This window comes from Equus quagga, chromosome 1, assembly GCF_021613505.1.
Source record: "Equus quagga isolate Etosha38 chromosome 1, UCLA_HA_Equagga_1.0, whole genome shotgun sequence".
Lineage (NCBI taxonomy): Eukaryota > Metazoa > Chordata > Mammalia > Perissodactyla > Equidae > Equus > Equus quagga.
Window position 1 is genome coordinate 11,269,100 of NC_060267.1, and position 16,143 is coordinate 11,285,242.

The 16,143-nt window shown below is 55.7% G+C and overlaps 1 protein-coding gene across 1 annotated transcript in view; it reads right to left on the bottom strand.

Moving 5' to 3' along the window:
* Nucleotides 1–16,143, bottom strand: part of LRP1 (LDL receptor related protein 1) — a 78,650-nt gene that overhangs the window by 46,332 nt on the left and 16,175 nt on the right. The window contains exons 7-15 of the mRNA XM_046654568.1: nt 7,753–7,915; nt 7,420–7,642; nt 6,189–6,378; nt 5,573–5,716; nt 4,143–4,379; nt 2,728–2,908; nt 1,643–1,865; nt 619–820; nt 103–228 (exon numbers count right to left, since the gene is read on the bottom strand). Of these exons, the coding sequence (XP_046510524.1) occupies nt 103–228; nt 619–820; nt 1,643–1,865; nt 2,728–2,908; nt 4,143–4,379; nt 5,573–5,716; nt 6,189–6,378; nt 7,420–7,642; nt 7,753–7,915 (1,689 nt within the window). The remainder of the gene's footprint in view (nt 1–102; nt 229–618; nt 821–1,642; nt 1,866–2,727; nt 2,909–4,142; nt 4,380–5,572; nt 5,717–6,188; nt 6,379–7,419; nt 7,643–7,752; nt 7,916–16,143) is intronic.

Here is a 16,143-nt window from a genome sequence, read left to right on the forward strand (position 1 = left end):
CCACAGGGCCCTCTTTGCCTCCTTCAACTCTGATTGGACCCTGTGGCCTCTCCTGCTGGGGTCTGCTTCCCCTGCCTCCCATCCCAGCTGGGCTCCTCATACCCAAGCAAGTGACGCCGTCTGTGTCCAACACCTGGTCTTCGGCGCAGGCACACTGGCGGCTCCCAGGGGTGGCCAGGCACAGGCTGTTGCAGCCGCCGTTGTTCACCCGGCATTTGTTGGTACCCACTGTGAAGGAGGGGCCGCAGGGTGGGGAAGAGGAGGAGGGGAGGGCAGGGAATGGGTTGTAGCAGGGTCAGGAACGGCCAGAGATGGGAGACAAGAGGATGGAGGGGAGACGAGAGGATGGAGGGGAGATGAGAGGATGGGGAGGAGACACATTCAAGTGAGGAGACAGAAAGCGAGGAAATATTGAGAGAACAGTGAACATGTTGAAGAGGAGATGCAGGTATGGGCAGGAAGTGGGATGGAGAATACAGAGTCAAATTGGGTTGGGGGGCCTCTCTTCTCGAGAGCCTCATAAGAATCTAGGATCTCTGTGGAGCACCTTCACCCCCACAGGAGCCTCACAGCCCCCGTCTAGGTCCCATCTGCCCCCAGCCCCAGTCCCAAGAGTACCTTGCTGCTGCTGGGCATCATACATGCGGATCTCAAAGATGGGGGGCCGCTCGCTGCGCAGAAGGGTCACGGTGGGGGGTGCGCCTCCTGTGCCCCGTTCCAAGCGGTAGACGCTGCCACTCCGGTACTCGGTCCAGAAGAGATAGTTGCCATGGTGACACAGGCCAAAGGCGTGGTTCAGCTCAGGACCCTCGTACACAATCTAGGAAGGGAGGAGGTTATGAAGGAAGTGGAGACAAACAGGGTGCCTGAGGGAAGCCCAGGGGGATCACTGTTTTGTATACTCATTTGTCTCTGTCCTGGGTGGGGGTCTTGTTTCCCCCACAAGCCTGACAGTGATAGCTTTGAGCACAGTGAGGCGCCAGACCCTAAACCCAGCAGGACACTGATGGTGATCTTGTCCACACTGTCTTCTCTTGGGCTCATTCATATTCATTCTTACCCCTACAACACACACGCACACAGAGTACTGAGCAGACCAGCCAGAATTCATCCATTCATTGCTTCATCCAATAAATATTGGATCTATTAAGGATCTATTAAGGGTCAAGCTGTATAAGCACTAAGAAATGAGAAAGACATGGTCCCCGTCCTGAGCTGCCCATGGTCTCACGGAGGGCACACATGGTAATCCAGGGCAGAAGGGGGACAGCGTGTCAGGTGAGGAGGAGCTGAGGTGGAGGAAGAGAGAACTGCATGAGCGATGGCACCAAGGGCAGCACCCTGTGACGAGTGCTGGGAATCACAGGCACACGATGTGTATATGCAGGTGTGCACAAGGGTGGTCAAGCCCACAGACAGCATGCACAGTCACAGACACGCGCTAACGGAGGCAATCCTCAAACAACACATGAGACACCAAGCACACAGATGGACACATCCATAGGTATACAGATAAACACACGTGAAATACACAGGCCTGGACACACACAGATGCCCACACATCCACACACAGAGCTTCATCCACACACAGACGTGGTCCACGCACACATGAACACCTGCACACAGGTACACGCCTGCCCACCTTCCGGTCTGTGCCATTGAGCAGTATGGTCTCAATGCGGTCATAGAAGGCGTCCACCCAGTAGAGGCGCCCAGCTGGGATGTCCAGGCTCAGCCCATTGGGCCAGAGCACTGTCTTGGAGGTGACAAAGATGTCTCGGTGTGAGCCGTCCATCCAGGCCTTCTCCAGCCGGCCTCGTCGACTGTCCTTTGGGTCTTCCTCCCAATCTGTCCAGTACATCCACCTGTGGGCAGCCATTGGTCAGCACCACACATGCCACTCCGGCCATCAACAGTCTCCCCTGTGATCCCAATCCATGCGTGCTGTCCCAGAGCCCCTCACAGGGGTCTTCCTGCCTCCTCGACCCTGGCCCACACATTTCATTCACTCATTCCTCCGTTCAGCAAGTATTTTTTGTGTGCCTGCTGTGAGCCAGGCACAGGTCTGGCATTCAGGGACCCAGCGGAGACCAAGGCAGCCAAGGCTTCTCCTCTCCTGAAGCTCATGTCCCACCCAGGGATACAGACAAGAAACAAGTCAACCAAGAAAGTCACACGCATCAGAGAGTGAAAAAAGCCAGGAAGGACAGGAAGCAGGGTGCCGCCATGGAGAGTGACCGGGCAGCAGCGGGGAATCCCTCTCTGAGGAGGTGGCATTTGAGCTGAGCTCTGAATGCCGAGAAAGAGGTTGATCTGCTATTATCTGGGATTTCTAGGCAGAGGGACTCTGAGAACAAAGCCCGGGGGAGGTGGGGAGGGGGGAATAAAAATTCCAAGGGCAGGAAGTGAGGTGCAGATGAGGTCAGATGAGCTGCAGGCAAACTCCATAGGACCCCAGGCCCGACAAGGAAAGGGGGGATCACTCTTAGGGCAAGGGGAGCAGCAGAGGGCTCTGAGCTGAGAGGGACAGGATCACATTTCCATGTATGTGTTTAAGGCATCACTCCCATTGCCCTGAAGACAGGGACCCCTTCTCCCCTTTCAGCCTCCCATTCCTGCCCAAGCCTCCAACTTAGGCTGCCCTCCCTGTTCACTTTCTGTCTCATCCCCAGTCTGAGACCCACATAGTCCCTGCTTCTCCCACCCCAGGGTCCTGGGAGGACTCACCCATTGAGTGGATCTACCACAATGGCCCTGGGGTGTGTCATTTTGCCCTCGATCAAGGTCTTGCGGGTCTGAGCAGCTTTCTCCAACCTGGCCACACTGATGGTCTTCTTGGGCCCATCATCCGTCCAGTACAAATTGTTTCCCATCCAGTCCACGGCCACACCCTCCACATTGTGGATGCCTGTGGCGGGTGAAGGGGGCAATGATGGACAGCCGCAAAGGAGGCTCCAAACTGCCTACCTCTGACCTCAGGATGCAGGCACCTTTGGGGAACCTGGCCAGCAGGGTGCAGCGCGCCTCCTGCGCCGAGGTGGTGGACAGGGTGGGGATGGGAGTTGCAGGAAGGGGCTGGGAGATCATTTGTGTTGCCACATCTGTGTAGAGGCACTAAATCTGTCAAACTGCACATGGCAGCCCGTAAACCTCCATGGCAGATGTGGGCTCTCGTGTGAGGGCACGTCTGGGCTTGAGCTGGGGCGGACAGCTGAAACAATGTGCAAGTGGCTCTGGACACAAGGGTGACGCCATGTCCTAGGCCTAAAAATCCTGAGCTAACAGAATGAATAAATTAGGAAGTGATTTTTCACTTAGTCAAAGGCTTCATCTTGAGCTTAAAAAGCAGTTTCCCTGTTTCCCTGGTATAGGGAACCCCGATCTTTTCCTGATGAGGAGTTATTTTGATTTCCCCAAAGTCTCATGATTGCTGACTGCAGAGGTTCTCTGAGCCGAGGTGGGGCTTGGGGGTGGGGAGCAGGGCAAAGGGGATAAGTGCATCAGCCAGACTGATGGTTAGGGAGCCCTGTCCTGGGGGCCTGAGTGCAGATTGGGGAATTCCTAACACCTGGCAGGAAAGGGGCAGAACTCAGGAGCTCAGAGCCCCCACGCAGATGGACAGTCAGAAGATAATGCACTGTTGACTTGCCCGAGCAACTCACAGGGAAAAAATGGATTCAATTCACAAAACACAATTTCGCGGGACATGTAAGCATGCAGCTTCTGGTGGAGTGAGGCCTGGCTGCACAGACCCCGTGCGTGCACTCATGTGCTGGTGCACTGCTCCACTTTGAGGCCTCAGACCTCTCTCGGGCTGCATGCTGCACACAGCTCCAGGGCTCAGAGCCAATGGCAGAGAAACCCTGAATTTTCCCAAGGGCTGGCAAGGACGGCCCACGCTGCCTAACTCATCCATCCTCCTGCCTCTTTTAGGCTCAGCCAAGAAGCGGGTCATGCAGGGGTCAATCTGTCTATCCCCTCATCTCCATGCCAACCAGCTCAGCCAGCCAGTCAGCAGGGGACTCTCCATGCTGAGAGGGCAGGGAGAAAGAGACGCCTAGGCCCCAAATCACTTCCTGTCCCAGGTGGGCTGTGTCCCTTGGGAGTCCTATCCGCATGCCTCCAACTTCAGGGGCCCCTACCGTCCTTCAGGATGGTCTCCCGCTCAGTGCCATCAATCTTCTGGCGGCCAATGAGGTAGCTGGTGGTGTCGGCAAAGTAGATGAAGCCGGTCTCAGCATGGAAGTCCAGGGCCCGAGGGTTCATGAGGTTCTCGATGGGGATCATGTGCTCATCTGGGACCTTGGCCCCCATATCCATGCCTCGGATGATACCTGGCCGGCCCTTGCCATACACAAGGAATAGCTCATGTTCCGGCTCTAGGGCAGGCACAAGGAGGGACACAAAGTCAGACATACCTGCACGTGCGCGCATACACAACCACCACCCAGCCTCCGGGGCTGTGGCCCAAGGGGCTGCAATGCCTGGCTGTACTGGGTCAGGGGACGTGGGGGTGGCCGTGGCTCTGGGTCATACGGACAGACACATAAACATGAAAGGCCCAGGGGACAATGCCCTAGAAGTTTTACCTGCCCTCTGGGGGTGGGAAATAGGGCAAGAGTAGCAAGAGGTATGTTTTTAGTTAAATGTCCACTGATGGGTAGTGAAACTCATGGACCAAAAGGAGCATCTTCAAAATATGTTGGAATCTGATCACTTTTGACCACTTCCTCTGCTACCACCCTAGTCCAAGCCACATCAATTCTTGTCCACACCACAGAAATAGGTTCCTACCACTTCCCTGCCGCCCATCCCCCAGCCAGCAGCCAGTGGGAGTGAATCTAATCACGTCACTTCTCTGCTTGAAAGTCACCAAGAGCTTCTCACCCCAGTTAGAATACACTCCCACCTCTCCTTCCTCGTCTCCCTGCCTCACGAGGCTCAGCGCCCCACTCCGTGCTGTTCTCCAGCAAGCCAAGCTCCCACTGGCCTCAGCCCTGGCACTGTGATTCCTTCTGCCAGAAAGGCTTTTCCTTAAGGTAATCACATGACTCATTTCCTCACTTCAGAGAGCTTGGCTCAAATGTCAACTCCGCAGAGAAGCCTTCCCTCCCTGACCACTGTATCTGATCCATCATGGCTAACTTTGCTCTGCATATTTCCTTCCTGACACCTACCACCACCTGAAGCTACAGTTATCGGCCTGTCAGTCTCCTCTACCAGACTATAAGCTCCATGAGGCCAGAGACGCCATCTGTCTCATTCTCTGCTGAATCCTCACTGCCAGGACAGTGCCAGACACATAGGACGTGCCTGCTAGATACTCAGTGAATGAATGAAGGAAGGAAGGAATAGGCCAGTTTACGGTCTTCTATGGAGCCTGAGTGGGATAGTGGGAAAAGCCCTGTTCTCGGATGCGGGTTCAAGTTGTCCCTGCCCCTCGTGAGTGGTGAAACTCTGGGTAAGCTCCTTCATCTCCCTCCATCTCAGCAGAAGCAGCCAGGCCGTGGAGAGGCAGATGAGGATACCCTTCCCCCATCCCAGCAGGCATCCCGCCTTCCCTGTCACTCACTCTTGCACGACTTCCCATCGCTGCCCAGGCTGAAGCCGGAGCGGCAGCGGCAGGTCCGAGCCTTGTGGCTGTTGGCCAGCAGGCAGATGTCAGAGCAGCCGCCCGGCTTCCCATACTGGTCATTCTCACAGGCATGGCTCCTCACTGGGGGCAGGTGGAGAGCGGGTCAGGACAGCCCAGAGCCCCTGTGCCCAGGCCTCAAGAAGGCTTTCTGAAGTCTGACCACACTCCCTCCTGCTGTGGTCTTTGTGCCTGCTGTCCCATTTGAGGATTTGGAAGCCACAGGACTGGAATTCCTCGGCCCCGCCAGGACCTAGCCTTCAGATCCTCAGGTAGGGGCTTCCATGGTCAGGGGAGCGGGTCACACAGTTGCCCATGGCCAGGTGCTTCTACTTGAGACCAGCCAGGGAAGTGAGGGGGGCCATCTAGGTCCTGAGCAGAATGGGGAGAAGGGCTCCCCAGGGGTGGGATCTGGAGCTGAGGGGCAGGAAGGGGCCGCCAGGGGAAGCCAGGGTGGGGTAGTCTGGGATTCACAGCTAGGAGAAGCAGTCTCGATATGAGAGAATCAGGGGTTCCCAAAGGAGGGTCCGCGGAGGGGCTGTGGAGCCCTGCTCACCTCGGGGTTGACGCCGCTGGTGGTAGATGTGCAGGGCGCCACCCTTGTCCACACGGGTGACGACCTGGTAGTCAGTGCTGTTGAAGCGGTTCACACGGATCACACTCGTCTTCTGCTGGGCATTGGCATTGTCGGAGTTGGTGGCGTAGAGATAATTCTCAAACACAGTCAGGCCATACAGATGCTCGATCTGAGACAGGCAGGTGGGAACGGTCAACACGAGGAGAAGGGAATCCTCCCTCCACCCCTGGAAATCCCCTCAGCTTCTCATCCAAACGTCATTATTTACATTCCCAAACTCATTCCACAGTTGTCTAACTCCATGCTTTACTCTGTCTCCTCTGGCTGGAATGTCCTGCTCTTGAGATCTTTGCTCCTCAAAATCCCACTCATCCTTCACAGAGCATCTCTTTGAAGAGTTTCTGGAACCTTCTAATGAGAGAGGGTCTCTCCTTCTACCTCCTCCTTCTCCTCCATCTCTCTGGCTGTTATCCACCGTCCGGTGATTTGTGGACTTACCCCACTGGCTCTGCTTAAACCCCTGGGGGCAGGAGCCATGTCCTCCACAAAATCAGGCACACAGTAGATAATGGAATGATTTGCAAATGAATTGGAGTTAGGCCCTAAACTCTGTCCACAGAGAATATTCTTAGCCTGACTCTAGGCCTCAGCTTTGGGAGGTTGAGAGGACAGACTTGCCCAAGCAAGACCTGTAACAGCCCCCACTGCCCACATAACTTATCTAAGGTACCCAACTGTCCCAGTTTGTCCAAGACTAAGGGATTTGCTGGGGGTTTGTGGGACTTTCAGGGCTAACACTGGGACAGCCCTGGAAAAGCAGGGATGGTTGTTCACCCTGATTATCCCAGCATGGAGGTGCCACCTCTGAGGTGGCAAGGCTTCTAGGCTAGGTTCAAGTGCTACTTCTGGCTGTGTAACCTCAGGCAAATCACCTAACCTCTTTGAACCCTGCTTTTGTCATCTGCCAAAAGGGAACTGAGCCATTTACCCACTCGTCTCCCAGATGTTGTAAGGATTAAGTGATAAAAGGGAAGTAAAATACGTCTCTAAAATGACTGTTACCATCAGAGCAGGAGCCGTGTCCTCTCCTTTCCTGAAGAGCTTGTGCCACCCCTCCCCACCAGAGGGCTGGGTGCAGCCATGCCCCACAGTGCCCGCCCCTTACTGGGAGGCCCAGAGAATGGCTCCCCTGTGAAGGCTTCTCCCTCACCAGGATGCCCTGGATGATGGTCTGCCGGCCCTTGCCCTCGTAGTCCACCACCTCGATGTAGTCCAGGTAGGCGTCAGCCCAGTAGACAAGGCGGCTGACCAGGTCCAGCGTGATGCCATGCGGAAACACGATCTTGCTATCGACAAGCTTGGTGCGGTTCTGCCCGTCCATGTCACAGCGCTCTACCTTCGGGATCTGCCCGTAGTCAGTGAAGAACACCTTCCTGTGGGCACACGGCCCGTTAAACGGGGTCTGGACTTTGGGCACCCTCCCTTCCCCTCTGGCCTCTGCCTCCCCAGTTGCAGGGCCAGAGCCCCTGCCTGCTGCTCTCACCCCATAGCGGGGTCCAGTGCAATGCCCTTGGGGTTGTAGAGCTCCAGGTCTAGCAAAGTGACACACGTGTCCCCGTTCCGGTTGCAGACAAAGATCCTATCATCGATGTCATCCACAAAGTAGAAGTTGCCCGTCAGCCAGTCAATGGCCATCTGTTCCACGTCTGGAGAGTATGAAGGAAAGAGTCACGAGAGGAGGTCCTCCCACAGACATGCCCACCTCCTCCCAGAGCTCGTGTAGGAATTACGGCAGCCTCACATTTTACCTCATATTCTTTGCCATCTTTCCACCTACCTGGTCTCTCCAAAGAGAAGTCTCTGAGTGTCCTCCCACACAGCCCCGCTCCCCATGCCCAGCTCAGGACGGGCACACGGGGACTTCTGGGTAAGCACTGGCTGGGTGGATGACTGACAAGCTTCCCCAACTCTTGCCCCTCCTTGAACAGGGACCATCTTCTTGGGGTACCGGAAGGCCGTGAGGACAGGTCCATGAGCTCATTCCAGTATTTTTTAAAATCTGTTTTTACTTGAGGTGAGAGCACCTGGGCTAACTAAAGCGCCACACATCTTTGCTTTTGGCTGAAATTTACTAACTTTGTATGGCAAGCTGAGTCATCTCACGCCAGCCAGGGCACTGACTGGGAGCTGTACATGCTGTATGACTTTTAAAAATGGAAAAGCAGAATACTCATCAATAAATCAAATCTGAGAAAGAATGTCAAATATGGGGCCCAGAGAGATGGAAAAGGGAAGGCTGGTGGTGGCAAAAGGTTGGCACCAGTGACATGAGCCCAACTTCCTCTACTCATCCACATCCCCCTGTTTCTTCAATGTCCCTGTTGCTCAATTTCCTCATGTCCTGGGTGGGTAGGAAGGAGTGGGAATAAGATATAGGGCTGGAGGAGAGAAGGCACAGGAAGAGGGCCATGAAAGGACTTTAGGTAAATGGAGGCATGGCTCAGAGAGAGGGGGAGTGTCAGAAGGGTGGGAGTGGGAGAGGAGGATAGAGACCAGAGACCCACACTCAGTCTATGTCATGGGTCTGGAGGAGACAGAAAAGGCCAAAAAGGGACGAAGAAAGTAGGGGTGGGGCAGAGGCACCAGAAGTCTACGAGGCAGGAAGTCTAGGGACAGGGACCCCTGCTGGTGTCCTCTGGGTCCCTCCAGGACCCACTGGCTCCCATCCACCCACTGCCCCCTCCAAAGGCCACCATCAGAAGTGATGCCTCTTGCAAACTGAGAAATTTCCAAGACAGTGACTCCTGGGACCCCTGCCTGGCACTCTGCCATGACCGTTTTCCCCAAAAGGTAAAGAAATCTGGATGACCTGCCTTTGGCTGAAACTTCCACCCCATTACCTGCACTCAACCCAGTAGGGATGATTCTGCCCCACACAGTGACAGGTAGAATGACTGTGTTCTGCTGAACCCCTCCCTAATCCTCCCTGCTCCCCACAGCGACTCAGGGGCTGTTTCCTAACAGTGGGTGGGGGTGGGGGGCAAAGGGAAAAGGAACGTGGCTCCCAAGGAACTTGGCCAGGCCCTGACACTGACTCACAGTCACAGGATTTAGGCTGGGGGAGGAGGGGAAAGAGCCAGTTTGAAGCTATCAAACTAGTTTCCACTTCAGGTCCCCCTGTGAAACCCCACTCCAAGGTGACTGGAGAGAGAGGCCACGGGGACGAGATGTTACCCTTGTAAGTGTTGATGTACCCCCAAACCCAGCTGCTCTCTCCTCTGGGGCCCCGGGACCATCCCATCCTGACACGGCTGGAGAGCCGGGGCAGAGCAGCCTGGGGAATGTGGGTCCCAGGTCCTGTAGGTGGAGGGCCTCGTGCAAGGACCAGGCGATCAAATTGCCCCCCACACTGTTACCACAGAGAAAATGATTAAAATGAGCACTGCTGGGCCGCCTCCAGAGGAAACCAAAGCCCCAAAGTGGGGGACCTGCCGCAGCCCCAGGCAGGCAGCAGGCAGCTGGGTTGAAAGGCAAATAGGGCCGTGTGCCCTTGACTTGGCGGTCATGGCGGGGGATCTGGGGGCTGCTGGCATGCAGAGGAACTTCACCATTCGAGGCTGTTTCCCGGCACCAGCTGGTGCAGCTGTGTCCTTCTCTCCAACTTCCTGAGGCTTCCCTGAGTCACTGTCCAGCTCCAGGGCTGGCAACACCCTGCCCTGGCTCCCCATCCACCCTTCCCTCAGCAAGAGGGGAGGAGAAGGAAATCTGCAAATCCGTTGCCCCATCCCAGGTGCAGCGACACAATCACCTGCCAAGCCCGGGATGCGGCTGACCTTCGAGCCTCCCTGGTGGCCTGGGTTCCCTGCTGATTCCAGGAAGGAAGGCAGAGGGTTTGTCCCTGCTCTCAGTTATTCACCCTTGGTGGGTCCCCCCTTCCACCTTCCACAGGCCAGGCAGGGCCCCACTCAGCAGGCCGGTGAGGAGTTGGCAAGAACTGGAGTCCCCAGCTCGGCCTGGCCTCCCCTTTGGTATTTTTGCAGCTGGAGACTATTAGTTGCAAGCAAAAAATCCTTTGTTATCCAACTCCCTCCACCACATTATTTTCCTCTCTCCTAAAGTCCAGACTCCTCTGCCCGCGCCACCTCACACACTCACACACATGCACACACTCACATGCACACATACGCTTGGTCACTCCTACCACTCCAAGGCCAGTGTAGAGAGCTGGGTTCAGGCTGGGAGAGGGCACCTTCCCTCCCAGGCTCTCCCAAAGGCAGTGTCTGGGCCACTGCCCTCTGTTTCATGGCACAGGAGGTAAGTGGAATCCTGGGCTTCTGCCTGGAGTACCTGAGCCTTCTGGCCCCAGACACTCTTCTGTCCCCTCATGGCCCCGCCTTCTCAGGGCTGACCTACCACAGAGCACCCTCCAGAGGGGCTCTGGCCAAAGGCCTCAAATCCTGAATACAGGAGAAAGTCCTGTAAACCCAAGGGGAGGAAGCCTGTGTTGTGGGAGGAGTTTGGGGGTGATCTGGGGGCCGAGAAGTTGAGGATTCCAACATAGAGAAGGAGGCTAGGAAGCTGGGAGGGGGATGAGACAGTCAGAGGACAGACCACAGCCTGCCTGTGATGTCGCAAAGGACTTTCGGTTCCAGGCCCCAGAATAGACCTGAGGTTTGTGTCTGTGACTTGAGTCCTCCCTGCACCCCCACCCCAAGGCTTAGCACCCTGTGCTCCCCACAACTCCAGTTTTACTCAACTTCTCCATTGTCCACATTGTTCAAGAGGCATTTCTCTAAATAGTGGCTGCTTTTTCAAAAACAACAGCCCCCACCCCATTCCCAGGAAGACCCTAGCTTCAGCTGCAGGATTCCAATCTCTCTCCCTAAAATAAATCTGGGGAAGGAAGGGAGCCTGTATGCCCTTAGAAAATATCCCCCAACACATCCACACACCAAAAGACTGTAGGATGGGGCACCAGGTCCCCAGACGAGGAAGGAGAACCCCAGTTCCACCTTAACCATGTCTCCAGTGAATGCTGTTTTCTGGCCCTTATCCTGGGACTCTCCCGTCACTCTGCTCTTCCCTGGGCCCAGGTGGACTCCAGACACTTATGGTCTGAGATTGGATCCTGGTGTTCTGTCACCTTCCAACTGTGGGACTATGGGCAAGTTACTTGATGTCTCTGAGTCTGGGTTTGCTCTTCGGTAAAATGGCATGGTACATTAACAGCACTGAGCATGGGGCCGGGTCAGGCACATAATACCCACTCCACAAATGGGAGCTGTTGTTCGTACCATCGTCCACCCTCACGTCAACCCCATCCCTCCCTACCTTCTCTACCAAGTCACCATCTGTGCCTCCAGCCAGAGCCCTGTGGCCTCCTGATGAGAGGAGGGCCCTTCCAGGTGTGAAGTTTGGGCCTAACATCTACTATTTTTCAAGACTCAGTGCAGGCCCCCAGAAGGAAGATTTCTGTCTTACAGGCTCCCAGACACCCCAGTAGCTCCTTTTTATCACAGCTGTTCACCTGACTACAAATATTATATGAGTAGGGTGCTATCTTGCATCTTTTTCCCCAGCTCCTGACACACATGTACTGATTCATTCAACAAATATTTGTTGAGTACTGAGTCCTCACTCTGTTGTCCTAGAGCTGGGACATCACTTTTTCCCTTCCCTTCTACTGCCAGGATCCTCCTTCTCTGGCTTGGGATGCCCCAAGACCGAGGGAGAAGACGTCTGTCTGGTAATCCTCCTGCTTGTCAGAGCCACTCAGGGAGGGAAAAGCGCTGGGGAAGACGATCAAGAGCCTGGGGCCTTCGCAGGTAGGGAGGAGACGGCCAGGCAGGCCTGGCAGAAGCTTTGCTAAATGGCACGTCCTCACGCTCCCATTTCCTGCCAGGTCCTGACTTCAGCTCTTCTTGTTCCACCAGCAAGTCCGAGGTTCAGCCACATCGCGTCACCTCTGTCCCCTGGGCCCCCTTCCAGCCCTGCTGGGGTTTACGGGGTTTATGCCCCACTCCCTTCCCCTGCCTGGCCCAGCTCCACCAAGTCAGTCAGTCCCAGGTCCCAGGATTAGCCTCTGGATTGTGCAATTCTGATTCAGAAGCAGAACCAGGGTCTCCCCACTATTGAGAATCCTTGCTGGGCTCTAAAACACATCTCTCTTGCTTAAGTTACTTCCTTTGGCTTGAAAACAGGGAGGGGGGTGTTGGGAACAGGCTGGGTGGAGAGGCAACTTCAAGGAGACAGCGGGGGAGGAGAGGACAGGGCTGGAGCTGTGCCGGGAGACGCAGGGCTGGCCCTCGCCAGGAAGAGGACGAAATGATTAGGAAATTCGGAGTGGAAGTGGGAAGCGAAAGCACCAGGATGTGGGGGGCCCAAGGCCAAAGAGAGGGCTGGCCAGAGCCCCCTAACATTCTGACACCCTGTGGGTGAGAAAGGCCACGGAAGGGGGTGGCTGGCTCCCATCCCTAGTCTGGAAGTGTTCTGTAGGCAAGGCTGAGAGGCCGAGAGGGCCTGGGGTGCCCAGTTCAGTGAGAGGACAGCTCCCCGTCCCGCTGCAGAAGCCACTTCCTCAGAGGGGCTGCTCTCTGCTGCATCTCTGCCTCCCCTCTAGACAGATTATGACCCCATTTCCTGTTAGGATTTTAAACACACACACACACACACACACACAGAAAGAAAGAGGGAGGGAAAAGTGAAGTTGGCCAGCTGGACTTGGGGACCCATTTCGCAAGCTTGCTGCCTGCAGCCTAGGGGGCCTTTTCTGGGCCTCCCTGCCTACGTCCTCCTTCTCAGGCAGCATGGTACAGGGAAGAGACCCTAGGACCCCCAAGGACCCCTCTAGAGCATCCTCTCCTACATAGTCTAAAACTAAGTGACTTCAGCAAGCCTCATGTCCATCAAGGCCCTATTTGCAACCTCAGAACCACCCCTCACCACACACACCTGCCCAGGCCCCACTCTTCAGCCTGCCCTCATTCTCTCCCCAGTGGAAACATCCTCAAAGCTAAGGGAGGACAGGGCAGAGGAGTGCAGCCCAGACGCTGAAGGGCTGGGGGTGGGGTGGGGTCAGTAGACTTGACCTCCAGCCCTGCCCAGGGGTAGCCCTGCTGGGGGCTGGAAGGGGCCTGAGGGTTCTTGAGAGGGCGCTCAGAGGTGGGGGGATAGGGTGGTCAGACCAGGCCTGGTTCTGGTAGCATCAGGCCTGTTGACTCCTCTGGGCCTCAGTTGCCAGAACTTTAGTCTTTTGGGTATCACTTCCAAAATGCTTGCCATCTTTATATACAGCGTGCATAATCAGTTACTTACTATTTCTTTAAATCAACTCACTTTCCTTATTTTGCTACACCCTAAACAATCTATGAAATCATAGATTCGATATGCTGGTTACAGGAGTTTCCTAATGGGTATTAAATAAAAACATAACTATAACAATAAAAAAAAATTCATGTCCATGTATGACCTAAAATCAAGGCGTCTGGCTTTGGGAAAGGCAGTAATAAAACGGAGGGCTCAGCCTCGGTCCTTGCCAAGGGTCTCGTTGCTCTCACTATCATGTTCTCCAGTCACGGAACCAGAGTCCTCAGAGACCTCCCCGTCCTGGGGGGACAGTGGCGGAGGGGAGGATGGGCCCTGGGGTGACATCCCAGGACGGAGGGGAAGAGATGAGGGCTGAGTCCCCAAGACCCATGCCGATCCAGGCCAACGAAAGATGCGCTGAGGAAGAAGGGTTGGCAGCCCGGGCTCGGTTAAGGGAGGAAAGCGCGAGCGTCCCCACACGCACACTCACTCACACCTTTCAGACCACATGAGGACGTCAGTCAGAGCAGGTCTGGCTCACACACGCCCCAAGACCCACGTGAAACAGGCTCACTTCCTGGCCTCCTTCCTTCTTTCTATTCTATTTATGTTCCAGAGTTTTCTCTGGGGCAAGCTCCCCCTTCTTCCCACACCAGCAGGCGGGCTTCTCTCTGCCTGGCCTCTTGGCCCCTCTCGGCCTCTTGGCCTCTGGGCTCCAGCACCTCTCAATTGTCAGACTCCTCCCTCCTGCATGGGGCTCAGCCTAGGAGTCCGATGGAGGCCACAGTCATAGCCAAGAATGGGATGACTGCAGGGAGGGCTCCCCCAGAGGGCAGAGAGAAAGCAAGAGAAAGCAGCAGCCTTTCTTCTTCATCCCCCTGGGGGAGCTAATTACAGGCCAGCAGCCCACTGCACAGGTGAGTGTCTGGGACCAGACACCCGCACACCAGGGCAGGCTATTCAGCCTCTCCTGGGAAAGGGGATGAACTGGGGATGGGGGGAGGGTGCTAGGGGGAGGGACACTTCTGACATCCTCAGCTCAGGGCCCATAATTAGTTTGTGGGATGGGAGCAAAACAACCATCCTCAGGGTGACAGCCAGACATTCAGGCGGCATGGGGCGTGGGGTGGAGACAGGGCAGGAAGGAAGGGCCAGAGGCTGGGGCAAGAGGAACCCACTCATTCACCCCATTAGTATTTCTCCCCAGAACTCTGGCCTCTTCTGGCCACCTGGACTCTGCCCCAGAGGGGCCCCGTGAATCTAGCAGACTGGGAGGCAAGGCTCTGTTTGCCAAGGGAGGGGGACCTGCTTGAGGTTATTTCCTGCTTCTCCTTGGGAGGAAGGCAGGAGAGGGGCCAGGCCAGAGCAAAAGCTGAGAAGGCTCCATCAGGGCCCCTCCACCCAGCCACCTACCCTTGAGCCCGTCATCTGGCCCTGAGGCAGAGCCAGGGAGGGAACTGCCCTAGCTGTCTGCCCAGACAGGCCTGTTGGGTGGAGCCATAGACAAGGAGCAGGGAGAGGGCAGCTGTCTCACGGGGTTTCGCCCCAATCCTACCCTATCTGCCATGAAGATCCTCGAGCTGCCCACCCCTCAAAAGCTCAGGCGTGGCAGCCCCCAGCCCAGTAATCCAAGGAGGACATATGTCTCATCACAGGTGAGCCTTGGTCACCAACAGCCCGAAGACACCATTGGGATGCTCCGGAGGAACTAGAGCCGAGGTGTGGACCATATGATGAGGCCGCAGAGGGTGAGGGCTCTCAGAGGAACCCCTGCTCCCCCCAGAACTAAGCCCTGTGTCCTCCTGGGACCTTGGTCTTCTATGGGGATCATCATACAGAACCCAATGAAGGAATTTAAAGATCTTCTAGACAGGCCCGAAGTTCACAACCCTAAACCTCGTGTGTGCTGGCCTCTAGTCACCTCCAGCTTTCACTTCAATTTATCTGACGTGAACAGACAAGCTCAAACCCATTATGCAGATTAGAAACCAAAGCAGAAACAGGGAATTCTGGTTTACTCAAGGTCATAGATCACATTACCCTCTCCCTGGGGGTCAGATCAGCCACAGGCCAGAAGTCCCCTCAGCCCTGTGGTGCACTTCCTGGAAATGTGATGGTGCCAGATGTTTTGTTTGTTTATGTAACAGCATCTGAGATGAGCAAGACTGCTCCAGGCAGTGGATCTATGCCCTAGCCCATCCCCAGTATCAGCCCTTCTTCCACCCTAAGACACCAAAGTACAGCCTAGCGAGGGAGCCTGAATGGAAACATCTGGATATCAAAACGCTCGCACAGCCCCAGTGCTCACTGCTCCTCTTCTAGTCTCCTCCACTGCCACAGAGCCCCCCAGAAACAGCTGCAGGACCCCTGCACCCAGACTACAGCAGGGAGTCCACTCTGCCCCCAAGGGAAACGGTGGAACATGGAGACAGACCCAGCCAGACCCTGGCTCCTTTGCCCTCAGCCACAATTTAGCAAGGCTCCCCCAGGCTCCAGGCCCCTTCTTTCCCTTGTCCTAGCTCCTGCTGTGCGGGAAAGCCCCTCTCAAATCTAATCAACGCTGCTCTTTCTAAGAAGGGACAGTCCCTGGTCTCTGGAGATTGACCAGTCATTGCCCTCTTAGCCCTCA